The sequence below is a fragment of the Anarhichas minor genome, unplaced genomic scaffold, assembly GCF_050575085.1.
Source record: "Anarhichas minor isolate MPS153535 unplaced genomic scaffold, ASM5057508v1 ptg000041l, whole genome shotgun sequence".
NCBI classification, from domain to species: Eukaryota; Metazoa; Chordata; class Actinopteri; order Perciformes; family Anarhichadidae; genus Anarhichas; species Anarhichas minor.
Window position 1 is genome coordinate 6,546,016 of NW_027466487.1, and position 20,659 is coordinate 6,566,674.

The 20,659-nt window shown below is 44.0% G+C and overlaps 1 protein-coding gene across 1 annotated transcript in view; it reads left to right on the forward strand.

The window, feature by feature from the left end:
* The first annotated feature begins 121 nt into the window (after positions 1-121).
* Positions 122-20,659, forward strand: part of erfl3 (Ets2 repressor factor like 3) — a 42,432-nt gene continuing 21,894 nt past the window's right edge. The window contains exon 1 of the mRNA XM_076108823.1: positions 122-750. Coding sequence (XP_075964938.1) covers positions 729-750 — 22 coding nt within the window. The 5' untranslated portion in view covers positions 122-728. The remainder of the gene's footprint in view (positions 751-20,659) is intronic.

The following is a 20,659-nucleotide window of genomic DNA, read 5'->3' on the forward strand; positions in this document are numbered from 1 at the left end:
CAGCCCAGGCCCCCGGCTCGTGGTGAGTGGGCGTGACTCGCCACGTTAGCCCCCCCCCCCCCCCCCCTTTCTCCCCCGTCAGAGTGGGCGGGCCCTGTTCAGAAGAGAGCGAACGAAACACGACACCGCGAGGACGGAGAGACGCACGGGGGGGAGGAGAGAGAGTAGCATTGAATGGTGCGCGAGAGAGTGGAGGACTTAAAAAAAAAAAGTCTGTAAAGAAAAGAGAGAGGTTCCTCTTTAACGGTCATTTCTTGTCAAAAGAACAAAGCTTTTTTTGCGGCGGAGAAGATGTCAAACAGTGACGAGGATGCGGTTGAGACGGAGTAAATAGCGACCGGGGCAGTTGGCGAAATAACTTGATACAAAAAAGAAAGAAGAAGAAAAAGGCTTTTTCGTGCTGGAGTCGAGTCGGGACGGTGGCTCGTGTTCCGCTGCAACTTGAGCAGATTTGGTTGGTTACGGGACGAAAAGCTCCGGACCAGCAGCGAGGTCTCGACCGCTCGGCTCGGTGGAAAGCACGGTCGGTGTGGTCGGAGAAACGGACCCGAGAACAGCCGCCGAAGCACACAGCTACTAAAGTTTGCAGCGTATCTTCACCTAGTTTTCCAGCTCGGGAGGAAGAGGCCGAGACACTGACTTTTTTTTCTTTCCACACGCAACTTTGCGGAATTCATCCTGTGTTAGCAAAACTTTAAGCTCAAGTAGCGCACGTCAAAGCAGAAGACATGAAAACACCTGGAGACAACGGTAAGTTCTCGTGACTCTCGCTGTGTCTTTCCACCATTGTCTCTGTTGTTTACTTGCAGTAACTGTATCGCTGATTAAGGAGCAAGCCTAAACAAACCTGTTGATTTTGTCTGTTCTCTGGATCAGTGCAATGGTCCGTGTGGTTTGTGCTCTAACGTTAGATAAGATACTGAAATCTGGTGCATGTTTAGTACTGTACTCCTTGTTCAAGAGGAAGTGGTTAAACTACTGTATACTTGTTACAGCGACATCCTTCTGTGTCACACTGACGACCCTAATTTCACCATGCACCACCTTTCAGAGAACTGACTGGAAAAAATCCTAGAAGGACCGTGAGAGTGAGAAAGAGAGACGTGGACGTGTTGATACGTTGCTCAGACTCTTCCATTCCTGGTGGAGGTGTTGGGGGTGATTTAATCTAGTTATACTATCTAGATATTAATCTAGATATTAACTCAGTAACCCAGCAAACATTTGTCAGGTACTTGTCCTGTCAGCATATTGAAGTGAGAGGGGGGTTTCCAGTAGTCAGCTGAGGTTGTGTGTGTCTTTCTGTCTTAATTCCTGAAATGCTTGCATAAGTTAGTTCTTGCTCCCTTCTCATGAAGCCCGTTTCTTTAAAGAAATGAGGAAGTGGATGTGCTATCATTTGAGTTATCAGTTTCTAAACTGCCTGACATGACCCTTTCTGTTAGTTGCAGAACTAAATGATTTTTACTTTAATCTCAAGAGACCCAGTGGATAACATCTGGAAGTATATATAACAATCATTTGTTGTCTATGGCCCCTGTGTGTAAAACAAAATATACATATTTGATAGGTTGTTGTTCCTGTGGGAACACTGGGATGACTTCCTCAGTAGTTACTGGTGAGCCTTTGGCATCGGGAAGTGTGAGTGACGGACAAACTGTGTGGGACCCTTTTTCCACTTGGGACGTTCCCCTCCCATCCCCCACCCTGTCCCCTCCTGACTCCCGCTGCACCCAGCCTCAGCCCCTCAACCCTCCACATTCCTCCACACACACACACACATACACACACTCCTTACAAGCAGCCCCGAGGAGGCTGCCATGACATCACACCACATCCCACCACAAGTAGCCCTTTATTATAAGGAACTCAACGTTTGTGTGGCAGCAGATAGCTTATAAGCCCTTCAGGGGAGGATACTAAAAATTGATTGTGCTTTAGGTTATGGCTTTGATGTAATGCTGTCGGTGTGTTTGAGTAGTAGGTTGGTTGTGTTTGTCATCTATTGAGTAAAGATAAAGAATTAACTGGACCTACTATAGTGTGATTGGTGTGCTGCTGTCCTACCAGTCTTATTTAACTTTTAACTTTATTGATAGGGACTTTGAGTCTTGATGACTTTATTGATTATTCGTTTGTTCCGTAGTAAGTCAGAATACAGTGAAAAATCCCCTTCAAAATTTCCTTCACCCCACGGTGACAGTTTAAAATCCAAAGCTATACTGGATAATACTTGTGCACAGTATACTTTAATTTAAGACAATGAAACATTTAAGAAATTGGAGCCAGCAAAGATTGTGACGGTTTAAGTTTCATCAAACTATTTGTCAGTCATCATAATGAAATTATCCGTTGGATAAACAATTGGTTAATCCTTTCAGCACTGGTTGGTAAACAACTCATTATCTAACAACAAATCTGATTTTATAACGGCACCTTTAAATAGCTGAATTATGGAACGGGTTAATCCGCGGAGCTGCTCTCCTGCTCCAGTTGCATTTAGGACGCACGTTTGAACCTTTTAACTTGTGTAGATCTCATCATTTTGAAGTTAATATATTTCTTTGAATGCAGAAGAGAGATAACAGAGCCTCGATGTATATGTAGGATAAAGAATGTAATCATCCCTTCCTGGTATGTTTCATGATGTAGGATTATGTCCCACACGGTAAGCCGCCTCTGTGCGCAGCTTACCTCATTCCTCTCCATCACCGGACACTTCCCCGTGCACTTCTGTTTTTCCACGGTCACTTCATTAGTCTGGATAGATGATAGGATTTCTGCTGAGATAACAGAATTGATATGATGAAGCAGGAAGTGGTGGGGCTGTAGCTGCATCTGCTGCTGCTGTCATGTTGGTGTTGGTTTTGTGGGCATGGGGAAGTAATCATTTTATTTTCTTTCAACTGAATCACTGCTGTTTACCTGGTCTTTGTTAGTGTTTGGTATAGTTTGGGGTACTGAGAGCTGGTCGAGTGCAGTATTAGACTTTAACTGTCATACATCCACATTTTCATTTACTTCAAACGCTGTGCTAATGATTGATTAAGCTTTAGTGATAAGGACATACATTTACAATATTAACTTGCCTACTGTATGTCCCTCCCACTATAATATTTTATCTACACTCCTGCCACACACACACTTTGCACTTTACTTTGAGTTGCACCCGTTTTCTTCCATCCCTCCCCAAGAGTTACAATTTTTCTCTTCTCCCACCGCTGTCGTTCTTTTCTCTCTCTTACGGGATAAGGACTGGTGTGTGTCTTTGTGTGATGGAATTGCATAGTGGGACCCCTGGCTCTGGAGTGGCCATTGTGTGTGTGTGTGGAGTGTGGGACAATGGTGGGAGTGGGGCAGGCCTTGGGGCCGATTGTGTGTGGACTTGTGGGGCCAGGGACCTCTCATTGTACTCATAATGGTGCGGAGTAGCTCATAGTTTGGTGGTGCCTTTGACCAGTGAAGAGACCGCACTTCTGTGTGTGTGTGTGTGTGTGTGTGTGTGAGAGAGAGAGTGAAAGAAAGAGTGAGGTAAATGTGGACATCCCACTCTATTTTTCAACCACGGAGTTTAATGATGATTGTTTTGTGCTGCTTCCCCGGAGTGATTGATGTGCTTTGGAGCCATTTTACCATTTATTCTAGACACACACACACACAAAGTCTCACACACAGTCCTGCCTCATGATGTGGCAGGGCAGGAGACAAAAGGGTAGCTTGTGAGCAAGAAATCGAGAGGGTAAAATGTTCACCTTTTCCCTGTGTGGGTTTATGTGTGCGATTGCAAAGCATATACTTTTCAATCTCAACACACAAGCGCTGTGATGATAAGCGCCGTGATTAGCCTTATCTGTGAAAAGTCCCTCGCAGTGCTGACCACGGCAAAAACCACCACCTCCCATTATCCCAATACAGTTTTACAGCCTGGTTTATGAGACTGTGACTCACACAACATGTTTTAATTCTAAACGAGATGATGTTCCACAGCAGAACCGGGTATCTGCTCCATTAAAAAAAGCTGGCAAAATGAGTTATGTGCCAAAAATAATGAACATATCAGCTATTTGGAATACTGCTAAAGCTATTAAGCCCAAATATATTTGCTTGGCAAACGGTAGGCTAAAATCTTAATGCAGCACTCAATATTTACACTGTGATAATACTTTATTAGGTAGTGACGTTTTAACGATTGATTTTCTGACAGACAAAATGAGCATTCCCATTGCAGAGGCAGCATGGCCTACTTTTCCTCGTCACAACAGTTCTCCATAAAAGTTTTTGATATGGCCGTCTGCGACGCTTGAAGTTGACAAATGACTTCTGGTGGAGGCGGCCTTCAGTTGTGGAAATGTCTGTATTTAGCCAGGAATGTGTCCAAAGGGAACAATGTGCTCAGCCAGTCGACACTAATGGACCTCCCCACCACTGTGCCGCCCTTGACCAGGGAGACCAGAGAGAGACCACAGCCGACAGGGCAGCATTACCCGTGGTGCTTCTGACCACTGTCCAGCACTGCCTTAGGGACCCACACATTAACCTCAGATCTGGCCATTGAATCCTATGGATTATTGTCCTCTCAGACCTGTTTGATCAGCTGCATGGCTGTGATGTTTGACACTAAAGAGCTCCATTTACAATTCACTTTTTTTTAACGCGGATAACACAGCATCAGAACTAAATGTGTCTTGAGGCCGTGTGTGTGTGTGAGATGTGAGTTGAGCCTAGTTTTACTGTGATGCCATTGGTTGTAGCCACAACATGACCCCATATTGACTGTTTTGGTTATTGGTCAGGCATGGTAATTGGGTGTGTCTGGATGGGGGGGGACTGTTGACAGATAACTGTAACACTTTGACTAACATATGTGTGAGTACACACACATACAGAACACACACTCGCACACACTGCTGCTTTTTATTGGAATTCTTGGACCTCCCACATTCCTGCTTAGAAGGTTAATAGTTGCCGGCTGTGTTGCATTACACATGAGGGGAAAACACAACAGTTACTATCTCTGCAAGCCTTTCCTGAATGCACTAAGTGACTTGCAAAGATATGCAGACATTCATATATGTTATTTAACATAGTTGTAATACCTCCTAAGCACAATATGAATAAAACTGATTGGAAAAATGCATTAAAAATAACGCCTATTATTTTCAGAAATTAAAAGTAACATTTTAAATTAAAACTAGCAGCTTCGAAATGCTCACACACTCTTCCATGCACAGACACAGACACAGACACACACACAGACACACACACACACACACACACACACACACACACACAGAGGGTCTTTTTTCAAATGGGTATCAAACTTCATGTTGAGAATGCAGTAGGGTGTGTTGGTGTGCATGGATTGACCTGTGCTGTTCAGCAGCTGTTTGTGTTTGCGCATGCATGTGTATTGTAATTTAATATGGGGAGTTTACAGAGCTGCATTGTTGTAGAGGTGACTCAGAGCGAGGCGCAGAATAGGCATGTTTTTCTGTAGAAGAATATCAAGTGTGTATAGGAAGGAGACGGGGATTTTCTGGGTGGGCAGCTGTGCAAAGGTATCCCTTGTGAACGAAGTGTGTATGTTGCTGCATGCGGGTGTGTATAACAGCTTTTCTGGTTGTGGCGGCGCCATTGAAACCGATCCCGAGTCTGATGACATGCACCCGCACACACACACACACACACACACACACATGTAAAGATCAGGTAACTCTATTCCTCTGATCCTTTCAGATGAGGGTTTTTTATCTGGAATCCTCACAATATAATGACCTGTCCTTTAGGTTAGAGCCTGGAGTGTCACCTCTCTGCTGGTTGGAGTATAATCAGGGTGTAAGATGGCAAGATCCTGACAGCACTTAGTCAGTCAGTCAGTCAGTCATGCAACCAACGCTTCCTTCAACCCTTCCCAATTACTCCACCTCTAAACCACACCACAGTCCAACTACCTGGCCTGGCTCGACACGCACACACACACAGTAGTTTCTCGTAATCCTCTGATGATTCCGCTATACCTAACGCCGACCATTTTTGCCAATGGTAGGATTTGGCCCGCGTGTTGTAATCTATACGCCTAATCTTTTTAGATTAACCCCAATAATACTGGTCATGCTGAGGGCGTCTTTACACTTGGGATCAGTGTGGCTGCTAATGTACATTCCGGTCTGGATCAGAACCAAAAGGACTAGATCTTTTATGTATTCTGAATTAACATGAACCGATACCTAGTCAGTAGCAGTCAGAAAGAGCGAGCATTTTTTTAAACCAGCAGTTTTGTCATATTTTCTTCTTGTTGATTGTTAGAAAACAGGAATAACTGCATGTTCACTGTAATTTAAAGTGGGTTAGTGCTTGTGTGTGTGTCTGTTAAGTGTAGTGTGACAGAGATCGGGCCGTCCCGGGCCTTCTGGTTCAGGTAGGTGGTGAGTGGAGATCCTAACCTCTCTCTAACCCCTTAAGTCCAGTGCAGTCAGCAGACACTCCCTGCAGAAAGGCAGCAGTGTTTGAATAGTTCCTCCGGCTATTTTTATCTGGGAATCTGCTTCTGTGCTGGACCCAGGGAGCGGGGGTGGGGGGTGGAGGGCAAATGTCTGATCTAATTTCGGGACGATGGGAAGTCACCAAAAGGACTTCTGTGCCACTTGCATAGTGTCGATGTTTTGTGCGAGCGTCTGTGTGGGTTGGCTGTCGGGTATTGAAACGCCGTCTGGCGCCAAGTTAAACTTTCCCTCTTGCCCCCCCCACACACACACCTCGCTCTCTCTCTCACTTCACCCAATCCTCCCTCTTTTTTTTTTCTTCACCTCCCTCTCTCCTTCCCTCCACCCCGTGTAAGGAATGCGAGATCACGTTTGGAGTTTTCTTTTCAACCAGTCTTTCCTCTTCTTCCTCTGTCTGTTTGTCGTTCACTGTGCTCTCTCTCTCTCTCTCTCGCTCTCGCTCTCTCTCTCTCTCTACCTTGTTTCCCTCCCTCCCTCCGACCATGTTCAGACCTGTTCTCTTTTGTATGTAAGAGCTCATTTTGAACTTTGAGCCAACTCACCACAGCCTGTGTATGTGGGTGGGAAAGTTATGTGCATTTGGGAGGCGGGGCTTTAGGTGGAAACGCCGTGTCAGAGGTAAAGAAAGTGTGTCTATCTGGGAACAAACTGTCCCAAATGGTTCTAATTGAAATGATTGATTCTGGGTACTTTTTTAGGCATTGTAAACTTATACACTTTTGCATTATAGTTAACACCACCTTGTAGGCAAGCTAGCAGCTCTGTGCACAGGCATATTGTGCAAAATAACAACTGGACTGTTTGCAGGTGTGTACAAACAGACGCCAAATAATTGCAAGCCAAATGGCACTCTGCCCGGTATGTGTGTGTGTTAACATCCTCTGCTAATATTTAATATACCTCTCGTTGGAATCACAGGCCTGCTGCAGAATGCTGCTCTTTTACAAGAGTTCTGACTTTTGAGCCAGATGGAGTCGTCCGATAAAGTGTGTGTGAGTGGGAGAGAGAGAGATGGTGTTTTTATTTGGAACAGTTTGATTGTGCACACACAGATGCACATGTCCCTGTAGGGGAGTGAAACCTTTTTTAAGCATCGATTGACCCTCCCCATCCCATCATCCTCTCCGCCCTCTCACTATCATTTCTGTGTCACCAATCCATGGACTAATACCCCAGTGGCAGCTCCTCTTCCATTAGCCTCCTCCTCCTCTTTCCTCGTCTCTCCTGCTTCATGTGCTTCATGTCACCCGACCCCCGTCTCTCTTTCTCTCACTGGACACCCTGATTTACCAGCCAGCCCGACTCGATGACCAGACACAGCATGGTCGTCTGCTCGCGTGGCTCAAAGAGTATAGAAAGCTGTAAGTAACTGTGAACAATGTATCAGCAGCAGTCGGTGGTGGCTGGTGCTAACGTCCCCGGAGTCGACCTGAAAATTCAAAATATTATGAGCTGAAAGTTAGACTAGACCTCAAGGTATCAAGTGCAAGTCGGCCTGAGTGTGCATGTTCGTACATGTGTCTACACACACACAGCCATGGGCTCCTTCCAAGATGTGTGGTCATGGGCAGAATAAAGTGCGGTGGATTGAACTCACAGCAGGACAAACATCTGACTCTATTTTTGCCCGCTGGCCATCGTCCTCTTAAATGTTCATAAGACTTCCTTCCTCCAGGGCACCGGCTTTTTTCTTTGGTCTCCGTGTGTGTGTGTGTGTGTGTGTGTGTGTGTGTGTGTGTGTGTGTGTGTGTGTGTGTGTGTGTGCGTGTGTGTGTGTTTGTGAGTGCTGGCCTGAGAGAAACTGAATAATGCATTGGATCATTGGGAAGGTATTTATAGGAAAGCAGAGCGATGAAACTTTAATGCAAAACCGGCCATCAGTGCTGCACATCATATAGCATATCCTCCTCAATGCAAACACACACACACACACACACACACACACACACACACACACACATATTTGGAATACGCTCATCTCATCACTTATTTCCTTAAGAGATTGTCCCTAAGTGAGTGGGCCAGTGCTATACCACTCTTCACTCGTTCAGTGCCTTGACCCAAACAGACCCTATTTGATGTAGCTTTATTTGTCTGGTCATCCCAGTTGCCTCGGTGTTTTGACCCGGACGTCTTATTGCATGGGATCAATTTTAAATTACATCTTCTAAACACTTATTTATATAGTTGTTATCCGTTCATTATCAATCGTTTTGGGTTATTTGCTGAAGTTTGAGTAAATTATTCATGCTATAGATTGAGAAGTATTTCACTTACCGATGCTCACTTACCGTTTCCTTTACCTTTTACCAATCCTCCTTTACAACCAGATTTCATTGAGGAAAGATGCATTTTGTATCTTAGAAGCCTTTAACGGTTTACTACTATTGAATACTGTCAGGACTGATCGTTGATTTAAGGAAAAATAGTTTACAATTTGCATCTTTGGTTCATGACATCAGGGTTAATCAGCTTGCCCAGTCCCCGCTGTCTGTGTGTGCATGTGTCTGTCTGTGTGCACGTGTGTCTGTGTGCATGTGTGCATGTGTTTGTGCTCCAGTGCCGCTGTACAGTAGCCCTGCCCTCGGTCACAATAGTTTTATCCGTGTCCATTTTTAGCATCAGATGTGGCCCGATGAAATTACGTAACAACCAGGCTGTTGCATGCGGGTGGCTGCACACACACACACACACACACACACACACACACACACACACACACACACACACACACACACACACACACACACACATATATATATATAGGCCTGCTGTACATACGCACACACAGTGATTGTTGTTTTAGGGGATTAAAGCGTTTGATGAAGAGAACAGTGAGCTGGATCCCCTGACCAGTCACAGGGTGAGAGGGGGAAAGGAAAGCGGGGAAGAATGGATCAAGGCCAGTGGAGGGATTTACAAAGCATGAGGGGAAATATGATGGAGGAAGAGGAAGTGGACAAAAGAGAAGTGAAGGACAGGAAGGCTTTTAAATCCAGTTAAATGGAAAGCAAATTGTCCAATGCAGCAGTCTATGAGGCTACAGGACACATCGCATACTCAATGACATTTAAACACACGGCAACGTAAATCCTGAGCAAGGAATCCATTGTGGCTCTATAGTCCGATATCACATACTGTGACATACTGTGTGTGGTTTTTAACTGTATATGCAGCTGTGGTAAATATTAATACTTTTGTATACGCGTTCCCTTGGAAACAAGTCCTAAGTGCGGCATCTTTTGCCTGCCAAAATATGTCGATCAAATGATTACGTTGTTGGCTACAGAAAGAAAGTGTTGTGAATGTGATATTGGTGAATTACTTTAGCCCATGCACACACTAATATACACTAGGGTCTTTGTAGTGTCTCTCTTACACATACATCTAACATCACACACACACATTCGTATCCACAGCTCTCTCTCTCTCTCCAGCTGGCCCCCAGCTAGTGTCCTCGCTTGTTTTGTGTGTGGGTGTTGTGTTAGTCAGGTTATTGTGTTTGTCTGGCCCAAGTATTAGCCGGGTTCTGTGCAAAAGGTACACTCTCTCCCTTAGGTTAGTTGTGAGAGGAGGCAGAGAGAGTGTGTGCGTGTGCGTGTGTGTGTGTGACTCATTGATGTCAGCCATGTGAATGTGTAAGCTTGTTTCTCTGTGTAGTTTAGGGTTGGGCAATAAGTCACAAAATCTTTTGCCACGATCATGCTGTCATCCGCGGTGGCCGATGTTTGGTTTACTGCAAGGTTGGATTTCATTATTAGAAATGAAGTTCCTGCTGTGGAAAGAGGGCCAATGCCCACTTTTTTTCCAGTGTCTTGGTGTCTTAGAGGTCATTTCTTGCCTGATGAATTAAAGTAAATGGAGGCTTCCAGACTCTGCCACAACTTGTGCAGGATAATTCAAGTCTGGTTTATCCAGTACTTCCCAAACACATACATCTAACTATTAAAAACTCTTCCTCCATTACCGTATCGCACTCGAGAAAAACAGGTTTCTCCAAAAATCCAAAGTAACACGTGATGAGTAACTGATCTACAAATGGTCATTTTGTGGGTGAATTATTCCTTTTAAGCTTCTACGTTGTTTGCAATAACCAAATGTAGTGATCTGGTGGATATGCAGAAGTAGCACTACGATATAAGGGGAAGGGATATGCAGAAATGTTAATGCCTCTTGTTCACAATGACGGAGATTATTTGTTATCCAATTAAAACTCAGATTGACATCGGTGGCATAACATAACTAAGATAACACAATACAGGTTTCAAATTGATGGTAATTGAAGTACTTCCTCCTTAAGAGTGCATTGTGAATGAGTCTGATCTATTGTACCATGTGATCTATTGTACCATGTGTGTGTCATCAGATGGGTTTTGTGGAGGTGTAACTGGAAGCCGGTGCAGCTCTCACTTCATGGGGACCCCCCCCCCCCCGTGCTACTTTACACCTCGGATGGATGATCTGAGCCCTTTTCAATCCGGACAATAGTTTTGAATGTATGCTGTCAGTCTGTATAATGTGCGTGTTCACGTCTTTGTGCATGAAGTGTAACTGAGATGTAGCACCGTTGTATGTTCACACACATGTACCCAAACACACACACACACACGCGCCTCATGTTAGCAGAGGTAATCGGTGTGTGTACACTCGGCTCTTACATCACAGCATCAAGCAGTATACTGACGGAGGGGAGAAAGTTCACTTCTCTCTCGCTCTCTCTCTCTCTCTCTCTCTCTCTCTGCCAGTCAGTGTTTTATCACTGTGGACTTTACTTCCGCATCACTTTTCACTTCCTTCCTTCTTGTCTTCATTCTCTTTTTGTCTCATGACACCTGTTCTTTTTGTTTTTCACTTTATATGCATGATACAAAACCAGCTTCTTTTTGGAGAAGAAAATCACATGTCAGAGCATGTAGCACTTCATATGATATAGATATGATGAATATTGTCTCCATTGAATTGTAACAATTAACAAAATATCAATTATTTAATGATTTTCATCATTGATTAATCTGATGACTATGCCTTTTTATTTATAGATTAATCGTTTTGTCTATAAAACCGATTCCCACAGTCCAACAGGAACTTTGTCATGATGTGAAAAAAAAAAAAAAGTTTTTCATTTGAGAAAAGAAGAAGCTCCAATCAGAGAATGTTTTAGTTATTTTTCCAGCAAACATTGTGAAAAAAAAGCCAAACGATTAAGTGACTATCAAAATAGTTGCCTATTTTTCAAAATTAGTTGTTTCAGCCCTAAAATGAATTCAAACGCATTGTCGACTTCATTGTCGACTACATTGTCGACTACATTGTAGACTACATGTTAGTTTTAGGATTTCTCCATCTATGGTGTTGAAACCAAATTGCTCCCACACATAACTTAATGTCAGAAGGTTTGAGTATCTGTTCAGTGTGGCTCACTAGTTAATTCCATTGTGTTACCAAAGGGAACAACAAGTCCTTAATTCTCTGATGGGGCAACAGGGCAGTAGATCAGAGTGACGCCACACTCGCCACGGCCTTTTTAACTGACTGAATATTCATCTTTGTTCCTATGTTTGTGAAAGCATTGAGCTTGCACTCTATTCATAGCTTTACCTGCATTACACTCTCTACCCCGGCCTGCTTCTCTGGCGGGCCAGTCAGAAACCACATTGTAGATTGAATCATGCACATCGTCTCATATATGTCGCTCAGGGAGGCCATAATGAAACTGATGAAGACACAACATGAGATTGACCTTAACTCGTGGGGTTTAGTTTTCTGTGTGACTGGGCCAGAGGATGTGAGGGAGTGAAAGAGGACTGGTGTGTGTTCACTGCTGAGCTCATGGCATGGTAGAGCAGATCGGCTGCCATTGTTGAGATGGATAACTGGCACCGACTTCTTCAAGGCCTCCCATCACACACCTCTATATCTCTTCTTCTCTTTCTCCCTTGTTCTTCATTTCAGTATTTTGCCCTCTCTCACGTTACATCATCAGTCTCTCTCTCTCTCTCTCTCTCTCTCTCGCTCGCGCTCTCTCTCTCTCCCTTATCCTCCCTCTCCTGGGTTCTTGCATAACGTCCAGCTTTATTTGCTCCAGTTGAGGATTCTAATCTCTCCCACGAGGCCGAGCGCCAGAGCAAACCAGGAGAGGAGCGAAGAGGAGCCGAGTGAGTCGACCTTTCTAACCTGCCCGTGTGCGCTGCTTCGTTAACTCAATCACCCCACCAATGATTGAGATCTGGAGCATGGCTTTGTTTACAGTCAGCACCAGCACGGTGTTAAAGTATACGTGTGTGTAAAAAATTTATAATTTTCATCGTTAATGCCTTCTATCATGTAAAGTGTGTGTGTGTGCGCGCGTGTGCTGGCGTGCGTGTCTCACCCCCTGCTGCAGTGTTGAAGGTGCGTGGTCTCTCTTGGCAGCCCCATGCTAACTAGGGGATAAGCAGTGATTATCTACACGGCCTGCAGTAGGCGCACACACACACACCTTGGGAAACCACGATGATGTGCACATACCACCATTGTGGCCAAATGTGCTCATATCAGTGGGAACACACGCTGACCTGGCTCCGATCCATGAAGACACAGTGTCACCATAATACATACACAGGCTTGTGCTTGTGTGTGTGTGCGCGTGTGTGTGTGCGCACGTGTGTGTCTTGCAACTGCAAACACTCCACACTGAGCAATGTTCATTGAAGCAAATTTTTCCCTCTCTGATTCCTCTCATACACACAGAGGCACAAAGACCGTGTGCTGGCTGGCAGCGGCGTATGTGCGAGGTGAATGTTACATAAGGCCGATCAACACTACTTAATCAGCTTTAGGAGACACGCTTAACAAGCTGACCAAGTGGGGTGGGGGGGTAGAGGAGGTGGAAAGTGAGGAGGCGAAAGCGGGGCGCAAGACGAGAGCAAGGGCACAGGAAAAGGGCTTGATGGAAAACCGGAGAACGGGTGAGAACGGTAGGAGAAAGTAGTGACAGGCGGTGACACTGCATGTGTCTCTTGTCCCTGTTTACGACGACGGGATAAACGCATAAACACGCTGTGCTCTGCCCTCTGAGTCCCCCTCACAGCCCACTGTCCTGCACAGTGGTGTTTGCCAGGATCCTGTGTGTGTGTGTGTGTGTGTGTTTCTCTCTGTGTGCACGTTTGTCCACGGCTGTGTGTTTTTCTTGCGATTGGCTCTGTCCACTTAGGACAAAAGAAGACCATGTCTCCCCGCTCTACTGAAGACAATACAAGTCTTTGTGTGGGCCCTCGTATTACAGCGGACACATGTAGCCTTCCACAGACGTGAACCTGATAGTTTTTCCAATCAACACAACAAAATGATGAATGTTGACTTCACTGAATCGGCCACTGTAAACGCCACTCTTGCAGGTTTTCATGTACCGGGAATATGAGCCAGTTACCGAGCTTTCAGGTAGTTCATCTTAATAGAATAAACACCGTATTTTTGTGATTATCATGGAAAGGTACATTTTGGTTTCCATTCTTATGAAGAAAATATTTAAAGCACGGTTGAAACATTGCTTTACTTTTGAGCGTTGACCTCTCCTGTGGCCAGCATCTCAAAACCACAGGCTGTTGGTTCTCCCTCTTCCTTTTGTTTCAGGCTACAAATGAGTCCCATTTGGATGATTTACGATCATTAAAGAGAGCACCGTTTCCAAGCACTCTGCCTTCACATTTGTCTCTGCTTTTTCGGGGGCAAATTGAGCCAAATGATGGTCTTTAGCTTTCTTTTTTCCCCCCGCATTCTCTTTACTTGTGAAGGCAGTTTGTTGCTCTTGTAGTTCACCACTGTCAAGTAAATGTAGACGAATCACTTGAAATGTAATTGACTGTATATCAGTCACGATGAACGTTTGTTCTGGTTGTGACAGTGACCCTGTCTTTACCCTGCTTGTTTTATACCTTATGCCTTTTATTTATTTTTTTCAACACTCATTCCTCTGCTTCTCCTTTCTTCTCTCTCCCTTTTTGACCTTTTCCCAGTTTTCTTCCACACACACACACACACACACACACACACACACACAAACCAACTTCTTAAAGAATGACTAGCAGATGTGGACAGAGCCTTTCCCCTTCATCTAAAATTAGCTGAGATAGAAGAATGGCAGGAAAGCGCACAGGGTTGGACGCACAAACAGGGAGGGGTAAGGGGGGGGGGGGGGGCATTAATGGAGAAATGGCCGAGAAGTGGAGGAAAGGAATAGGTTGATGGGACTTAGTGGAGTTGTGTGTATTTTTGGTGCTGTTCACACATCGCTGACGAACAGGAACCACTTAAGATGCAAAGTCTACCACCGCCTGATGTGCTTTTATTAGTGCGTACACTGTTAAGTATTGTTGCAGACCGGTGTGAAATACATTAAGGAGCATCAGAGGTAATAGACGATGATGATTTGGAGGAACAACATATTAGTTTGAAGCAGCAAAGCCGAGCTATTAGCTTCAGTCAGTTTCTCTCACCATGATGCAATGCTGCTGCCCATCTTTAATCTTTTTGTAATTACCCGTCAATTAGCACTTTGGAAGCTGTGTGTTGTACACGGCTCCTACGCTGCTCTCCCCCAAGCAGCAGCAAGGTGTTAAGGACAACAGTGCCGGTTGGCAAGCTGCCGATGTCCCCTGTTCACTCATCACCCGAGGGCCCGTTTAGAATAAGTTAGGCTGATTCCTCCCCCGATGATCACATGTGTCGGATGGGAGCGCGTTCGCTCGGTCAACAAGTGATACTTTTAGGTTGTTTTTCTGCATACGAGCACGGCCGCTGTACATTTTTGTTCCATGTAGGTTCTCTGTAATTTGCCTCCACTTTTTTTTTTAGAAAACACTCTGGGTAGCTGCGCGTGCGTGTCTTATGTTTGTACCGTACCACTCAAGTGCAAATACCGTGTGAATGCAAAGCCGGCATCATCAGCACAGTTAGCAGCATCGGAGCAGTATACCGGAGAAAAACAGGACTCCCCAGAGCCAGCCACCTATTCCACTCTCACCTCTAGTCTGAACAACAGCACGCAGCTCATAACAAGAGGCGCACGCACACACACACACACACACACACACACACACACACACACACTCACTGTTGTGCATTCAGGATTTAAAAGGTAAGACAAGCTGAACAAGTAATATATAAAATTAATTGATGTTTTTTTTTCTGTTCGGAAGAGTAAAATATACAAGACTTTCTCCATGCGCACATGGTTAATAGGAGTAAAGGAATTATTGGGGCTAAATATAGCTTTATGTAGGCATTTATTTTAGTAAAAGAGAGACAGATAGTGAAAGCTCTAGGGCCATAGGGAAGGCCAAGTGTGTCAAGAACAAATATTGTTCTCAAGCTGTATTCTCTGTATCTAGCAGGCCACGCGTCGGTTGATTTACTACAGCGGTATGAACCCAAAATACACAGATTTTACTGCCTTTTCATTGTAATAAACTGATCAAAAAGGATGCCGAAATAGCAACATAATGATGCAGATTCATAAAGTCTGAATTCCTGCTTTGTCAGGTCTCTCCGCAAGACAACAAGCATACACCTTTTTTTAAATGCTTGTTTTCTGAATGGAGTTTGGATCGGTAAGTGCGAGACTGAACATTGTAACTGCTCCATAACGTCATCAAGGCATAAATACTGCAGCAACATTATTGTTTATACCTTACACAGTCCAGGCTTTTGAGACACGGAGTCACACAAATGTCTTGCTCAAGTTGAAATATTGAAATATTTGTAATCGTGTCTTTGCATTCGGGGGGTTAACAAGAATTTGACTGGCCTGTCTGTGTATACGGTCCATTAATGAATCATCAGGAGCTACATTTCAGCTTGTAAACGGACTCGAGAACAAACTGACAAACAGACAGCAGATGAGTACCATGCGTTTCAGTCTAATTGGAGACATCAGTTTGCATTCATTTAGAAATCAGGGCCACATTATGTGTCATTGCACTGAATGTATTGCTTTGTTCAGTCAGTCAAAAAAACAAACTTGTTTAGATGCAGCAGTGCTTGCCACACTACTGAAAGAGGGAATTTGAATACTATAAGCCTCCTCTGGCTCTGCAGTTTGCATGTAAAGGCAACATATCGTCAACGAACATCTGGCTTCTGTCTTCTGTGGGAAAGCTTGAACACAAACTCTCCAATAACTAGACGATTGCTTTTTATTTTAAGTTATCGTGTATTGGTGCACACATTAAAGCTCTTATTTAACTCATTGTGGAGATTGGACAGTCTTAATAAGAATAAGTCCTTATTAAATGACGTAAATATTTTTGTTAAAAGAGTTTACATAAATCTGGTTGAAGCAATTAATCATTTGTTAATAAATACCATTATGCCATTGCCTCTGGACTCTGAATGCTCTGGTTGAATGGTCCTATGTAAATAATAGCATGATCTAATATGAATAAGCACCAGCATATAAGCATCTCCATCAGGTGTATGATTCATATAAAAACAGAATAATGCTGGTCCCAGATGTGCTCAGAGGTTATGCCTCAGCTTAACAGAACCAATTGAATCTGCTACATCTGAATGAAGCCTTATTCACAGGTATTTGTTAGTGCAATGCTAATTATTAATCCCCATAAGGACATAGTAATGAAAATAATTCTATGTTATTAGAAGACCACATGTTTCAACTAGAGCTGAAACATTAGTAGATTAATCTGCAACATTCTTGTAGGTTTGTAGACGCCGCCTTAGGCTCTCGGGACCTTTTCACTAATTTCTCCTATTTTACAGCCTGAGCAACAGATGAAATATGAAAAATGAAAATGGTCATTAGTTGCAAACCTAGTATTGACACATACCACAAGTCAAAACTCAAAAAAGTAGAGACTGAGGTTTATCTCTCTCTGACTTTGGGGTTTTTGGGAAGGAGATATATATATATATATATATATATATATATATATATATATATATATATATAATCTCACGTGAAAAAGCCATAAACCGCCGTATACAACAGCAGACAGGCCTAGAGATACACAGCACAGCCCTGATCAGGTTTTTAACAGAAGAAGAACTCCTCCTCCGCTGTAAGACGTCTGGTGTAGAGATCAGGTGTCCCGCTGCTCCGTCTCTCACTCGCCATCATGCGTCTCCAGAAGTTAATCCACTGTGGAATGTGTCTGCTTCAGACCCGAGACAGCTGGCCTCTGTGTACTCGCGTGTCTGTGTGTGTGTGTGTGTGTGTGTGTGTGTGTGTGCTCATGACTCGGTTGTCTTTTTTTTACATTGTTTCATAACTTTGTTTCTTTCATAATGTTTGTGGGAAGAGGAGGGGAATACAAATCACAATAAAAGGCAGCATGTTCTTCTCTTTAAACTCTGTTGAACACCGGAGCCTTGTTTGCCTTGAGCAGCGCTTGCTTTTTGGAGAGGGGTGGAAAAGTTCTGTCTTGTTCCCAGCCAAGGCTAGTGGGCACATGTACACACACACACACACACACACACACACACACACACACACACACACACACACACACACACACACACACACACACACACACACACACACACACACACACACACACACACACACACCCCCCCCCTCTCTGTCTCCTGACGACTACCTGTTGCCTCCCACTCCTTTCTCTCTCCATCTCTCCCGCTCGCTAGCTCCAGCCCCGCTCTTCCCTTTCTTAATACATGGTTCTATTTGAGTCTGTGTTCCCGGGTTGAAAGGATTAATTGCCGTCCATGCTTTATTTTTTTGTTCTGTTCGTTTTCTGGGGTGTTATTTTTAGGCCTTAAGTGTCTGGTTGCTAGGAGACAGTGTGAGAGAGAGAGAGAGAGAGAGAGAGTTTGCGTTGTGAAGGCTGAATTACAAAATCATTCGCGCACTGAGTCAGCACTGACACACAGATAAATATGCTCACACGGGGTGTTTGAGTCTGTTGTTGTGGACTTGTTTTTCTGGTTCTTTGTGTCTTTTCGTCACGTCTGAGCTCCGTGAGTGTTTATGTTTAGAGACTCTGGCTCTTCAGTACCGTCTGTCACGTGCACAATGGAGTGAGTCGTTGCATGTGGTCTGAGTGCATGCTCGATTGATTGTTCTTTCTTTCGGTCCGTCTTTCAATCTCTTGAGTAGAAATAATAACTATTTGTGAGTAGACTGAGCTGTGTTTAATGTCCTCTCTATATCGCCTGTTTTGGTTTTGATTCTTGCCAGATTTTCTACGTATATCTGAAATGACACGCATGGATGCGCGCGCGCACACACACGCACGCACGCACGCACGCACGCACACACACACACACACACACACACACACACACAGGAAACAGATCTGTTGTTGTGGTGCATAACAGTCGCTAACTTCCTGTCCCGCTCTAGTACCACATTCCAGGAAACCACCTCCCAAAAGTGCCACCTATCTCTCACTCACACATGCACACCTGACGGATATCTATGGTTCCATTATGCCACATCTAATTTACTCCTGTGTGGCAAAGTCACCCTTTGACCCCCGGACCTGACAAACGCACTAGTGACAGTCCAACTGCACTGTTGGTCACTGTTGGTGATCACTGTTGGTGATCACAGCTGGTCACATACTGCTATCAATATATGTTATCAAAAACCATAACTCAGTGGGATAAACATAATAGGGCTGCAACTAACAATTCTTTGTATTATTGCTGAATAACTTTGATTATTTTGTCAACTTTTCAATCACACGTTAGTCTAAATAATAACAGGAAATGGTCAAATTTGCCCATATTTAACTCCCACATTGACCTCTTTATTTCTCAGTCCTCCAGCAGTCCAAAACCCGAATATATTAGTTTCCTGAAAAGCTGGAACCAGTAAATATTTGGCATTTTGAAAAATTACCCTGAAACGATTATTAAAAATAATTCATATTCAGTCGATTTACTAATTGCTCGATGGAGTCATCATTTCAGCGCTGAAGATAAGCTTGACTTTTGCGAGTTAGAATTGTTTTTAACAACACACATCATAAAGATATTTACATAATGTCTCTATATATCTATATCTATATATATATGCGTCCCTACACACTGAGGTGCGTGCACACAGTCGAACACACTCTTTCTGGCAGTGGTGAGTGTCGGCAGTGTGTTGTTGAACCAGAGGTGAAGCGTCAACTGGCAGCTCACTGCCAAGCTGTTGGCTGTAGAAGTACATTAACAGCAGCGTGTGAGGTGGGCCGGCGGAGCGAAAGAGAAGAGCGGCGCCTGTGGCCTGTAGCGTGGTCGTGTTACATCTCAACAGCTTTTCCCTAAAAGTAACTTTGAAGAGAGTCATGGGAGAAAAAAAAGGACCACATATTTCAGCTTACATGCGCAGACATAGAGCCACTTCACTCACTGTTTAAAGCCATGTTTCAATATTGATGTGGCAAGCTAACTTTTCACATTTTACATTTTTATGTAACGGTGAAACTTATCAAGAGTATGATTTGCAATGTCTTTACGGAGCCAAATTTCAATTATTCACACACATCCCCCAAAAAAAATGTGTGCAAAAGAGGTGAAAACTTGTGTTGTTGTGTTTCTAAAATGCTAACCATCATGGTCACCAGAAGAGTTAACTACCAAATCATTAAAGCACATGCTTCACAGGGGCTTCAAGTATAGTTCAAGTATGTCTTCAACTACCCAGTGTTTATAACACAACTGTTATTTAAAACAGAGAAAATGACACTAGCTATTTCTCTACGTATAATGCTGCCGTTAAGCTATCACGCTGTCAAATCTGGATCAGCCAGTATAGTTTGTTGTCAACTCATGAAAAAATGTAAGTGTGTGTGTGTCTAAGGAGAAGGGTGAATGTCCTGGGAGAGTAAATATACCTAACAGCGCCCTGAGAGAGAGCTGCAGGACTCTTCTCTCACTGACACAATATTATTCTGCTGTTCTTAACACACTCTGGGGAACACACACACACACACCCACACACTCCCACCAGACGTGTTTATGAGCGTGATTACACAGAGAAGAGTCCAGTTGTCCACAGCCCACCTGGGAGCACATCAGGTGCTTCGGGGCTTTATGCCTGTTTGTGTGTGGACAGTTTTTTTGTTTTGTTTTGTTCACACGGTGCTCGTCCTACATGCATTTGGGACTTTTGCTCTTTTAAACTTCCAGTTCCTGTGTGTGTGTGTGTGTGT